Raw genomic sequence first — 2,364 nt, forward strand, 5'->3', positions numbered from 1 at the left:
CACTGCTGTGCAGCACAGAATACCGCTACCCTTCCTGGTCAGTGGCTCACTGGACAAAGGGTCGTGTCTTCAAGCCAATCATAAATAACAAGTTTGCATAAGTAACAAGACAACCTTCAGTTACAGAAAAATCTAAGCATAATTGACCTAGAATTGAATGTGTAGGCAGTTATCATACTTACAAACACAGCCTACAAGCCTCTTGTTAGTGACAGATGGTACAATGTGAGGATCATCTTTGGTCCCAGCATATTCCTTAGGCTTGAACATATTGAAAGGATCCTGAAAGAAACAAGACAAGCTGAAGGAACCCTGCTCACTGCCTACGTGGCCTGGCCTGGCCTTGGGAAGCACAGGCTACAATCAGTGGCTGATAAGGGTCTGTACACATGTATGCACAGTTATGACCAAGAGGTTAGATTGGGTTTCAGTGTCTCAATTAATTTGAAAATTTGTCTCACCTTTCTGCAACTTAGCATTGATGAGGGAATTTCAAGGCTCATGCCACCATCACCTTCATTCAAGCAGAGTAATATACAAACAGAGTTTCAAGCCATCCTCACTCCCCCTGACAATTCAAAGTTACCAATCTTCTCATTAGGATCTACAGAGGTGTGACATACCTTTCCAGTCTTTACAGCCTGCATGATCATCTTTTCCATTCCAGTTGCTTGCTCTTCATCTGTCGGAATCCCTGTTGTTCAAAAGTGAAAACATGCTGATCAGAGACTGTCTGACACAAACAGATGGGTTTTCTGTTTGGCTTGCATAAATTTGAACATCCTGCACTTAATTCCCATTTATCCATAACGGAATCTTGATCTTGCTCCCCAGTATTGTAGCTTGAATCAACCTACCTGTTTAGAAAGAACAACATGGCACTTGGGCACCAAGGGATATTGGCTGCAAGTGTCCTGAGGTGTCCGGTGCTAAAGGAACCATGTTTTAACGGCATCGATTATGGCCCATTTATTCTAATCCCATTTTCCAGCATTAGGCCTGTTGCCTTATGTGTTGTGGCGGTTCAACTGCTCATCGAAATACTATTAGTACCTTTAGGGTAGCTCTATTACCCACTTTGGCGAGGGTTGGAAGAGAGGAGATTGTTCGCCAAATCCCCTTTAAACCTCCTGCCCTTTAACTTAAAACTATAGCTCCCCGGTGTTAGGCTCCCGTTGGTGAGGAGCCTTTCTCCTCAATTTTGTACACGCAAATCAGCTTCCACCTCAGCCTTCTCTGGTTCAAGAAAAACACCCCCAGCTGCTCTAGTCTCTTCATTGCTGCATCACACTAACCCGGCAACTTGCCGGTGCATTTCCTTTTGCCATTTAGCGCAATAACGTCCTTCCTGTGGTGTGGTGACTAAAACTAAAACTGCATCCCAACGACAGATATATATGGCTCCAGCATAACCACTTTCCTCTTATATTCAATTCTAGGACTAACAAAGATATTTATACCATGTGGCTTCGTAACCATCTATCTACCTCTCGTACTGCCTCCAACGAAAACAAACGCTAGAGATCAGAGGAGATGGATGCTGTCTGACCCACTGTGATCTTTAGCATTTGTTGTTTTCAGTACAGCAATTTGCTCCTACTGCCTTCAATATTTTAATACACCCATGGGTCAGGTAGGGCTAATTTTAAAGCCGAAAAACTGCGGATGCTGTAAATCCTGGAAAGTTACTGGAAAAGCTCAGCAGCAGAGGAACGGGAAAGTAAGTTCTTCCGGGTCGGGACCATTCCCTCTGATCCTCCATCATCCTTCCACCCCACCAACACCCCGACCCCCAACATCCTGCCTCCCGCCACCCACGCCTTTACCGGGGATTAACACTTTCCGTGTTTCCGCCCCATGACCTTCAGCTTAGTTCAGGGCCTGGCACGCAGCTCCACCCTGGATTCCCGCTCGTTCTTCACTAACCTCCAGATGCCATCGCCCGATAATGGACGTGGAAAGTCCGAAGAGTTGAGCCGGGACCCTGAGTTACCCCGAGGCCCCAGCCGCGCTGCACCGACCGCCCTGCGACCCGAATCACTGCTCTCGCCGCCATCTTGTGCCTGTAACCACGACGCCGCACCTCGCTCAACCCCGGAACTACGTCACTGACCTCACCCGAAGAAGGACTCTCACATTTCATCCGGGACTTACTGCCTACGTCACAAACCGTCCCCGCGAAGGGGAATGGGAAACCTCACAACCACGCCCCCAGGGGTAAGGGAAACACTTCACCCACAAATCACCCGCCCAACCCTCCCCATCCCACAAGAGGGCGCGCTAAGTCTCGCGCCAGCGACGCCGAAACTTTACTCAACTTCCCGCCACTTTGCTGCCACGGCATCACCCCATCACTGACGCCTA

The 2,364-nt window shown here is 48.3% G+C and overlaps 1 protein-coding gene across 1 annotated transcript; it reads right to left on the bottom strand.

The window, feature by feature from the left end:
* Positions 1–2,158, bottom strand: LOC109923210 (cytochrome c oxidase subunit 5B, mitochondrial-like). The gene is made up of 3 exons (XM_048621342.1): positions 1,927–2,158; positions 624–694; positions 1–282 (listed from the first exon to the last, which is right to left on the bottom strand). Exons 1-3 carry the CDS (start codon positions 2,141–2,143, stop codon positions 148–150), a joined length of 423 nt encoding a protein of 140 aa, XP_048477299.1. The 5' UTR covers positions 2,144–2,158; the 3' UTR covers positions 1–147.
* Between the last annotated feature and the right edge of the window lie 206 nt (positions 2,159–2,364).

This window comes from Rhincodon typus, unplaced genomic scaffold (genome assembly GCF_021869965.1).
Source record: "Rhincodon typus isolate 14 unplaced genomic scaffold, sRhiTyp1.1 hic_rhity00000530, whole genome shotgun sequence".
In the NCBI taxonomy this organism is placed as follows: Eukaryota; Metazoa; Chordata; class Chondrichthyes; order Orectolobiformes; family Rhincodontidae; genus Rhincodon; species Rhincodon typus.

Coding starts and splice junctions, on each gene's coding strand:
- LOC109923210 (XM_048621342.1), bottom strand. CDS start 2,143: ATGAAATGTGAGAGTCCTTCTTCGGGTGAGGTCAGTGACGTAGTTCCG. Junction 695..1,926: donor TCGGGCGATGGCATCTGGAG/GTTAGTGAAGAA, acceptor TTTGAACAACAG/GGATTCCGACAGATGAAGAG. Junction 283..623: donor AGGCTGTAAAGACTGGAAAG/GTATGTCACACC, acceptor TGTTTCTTTCAG/GATCCTTTCAATATGTTCAA.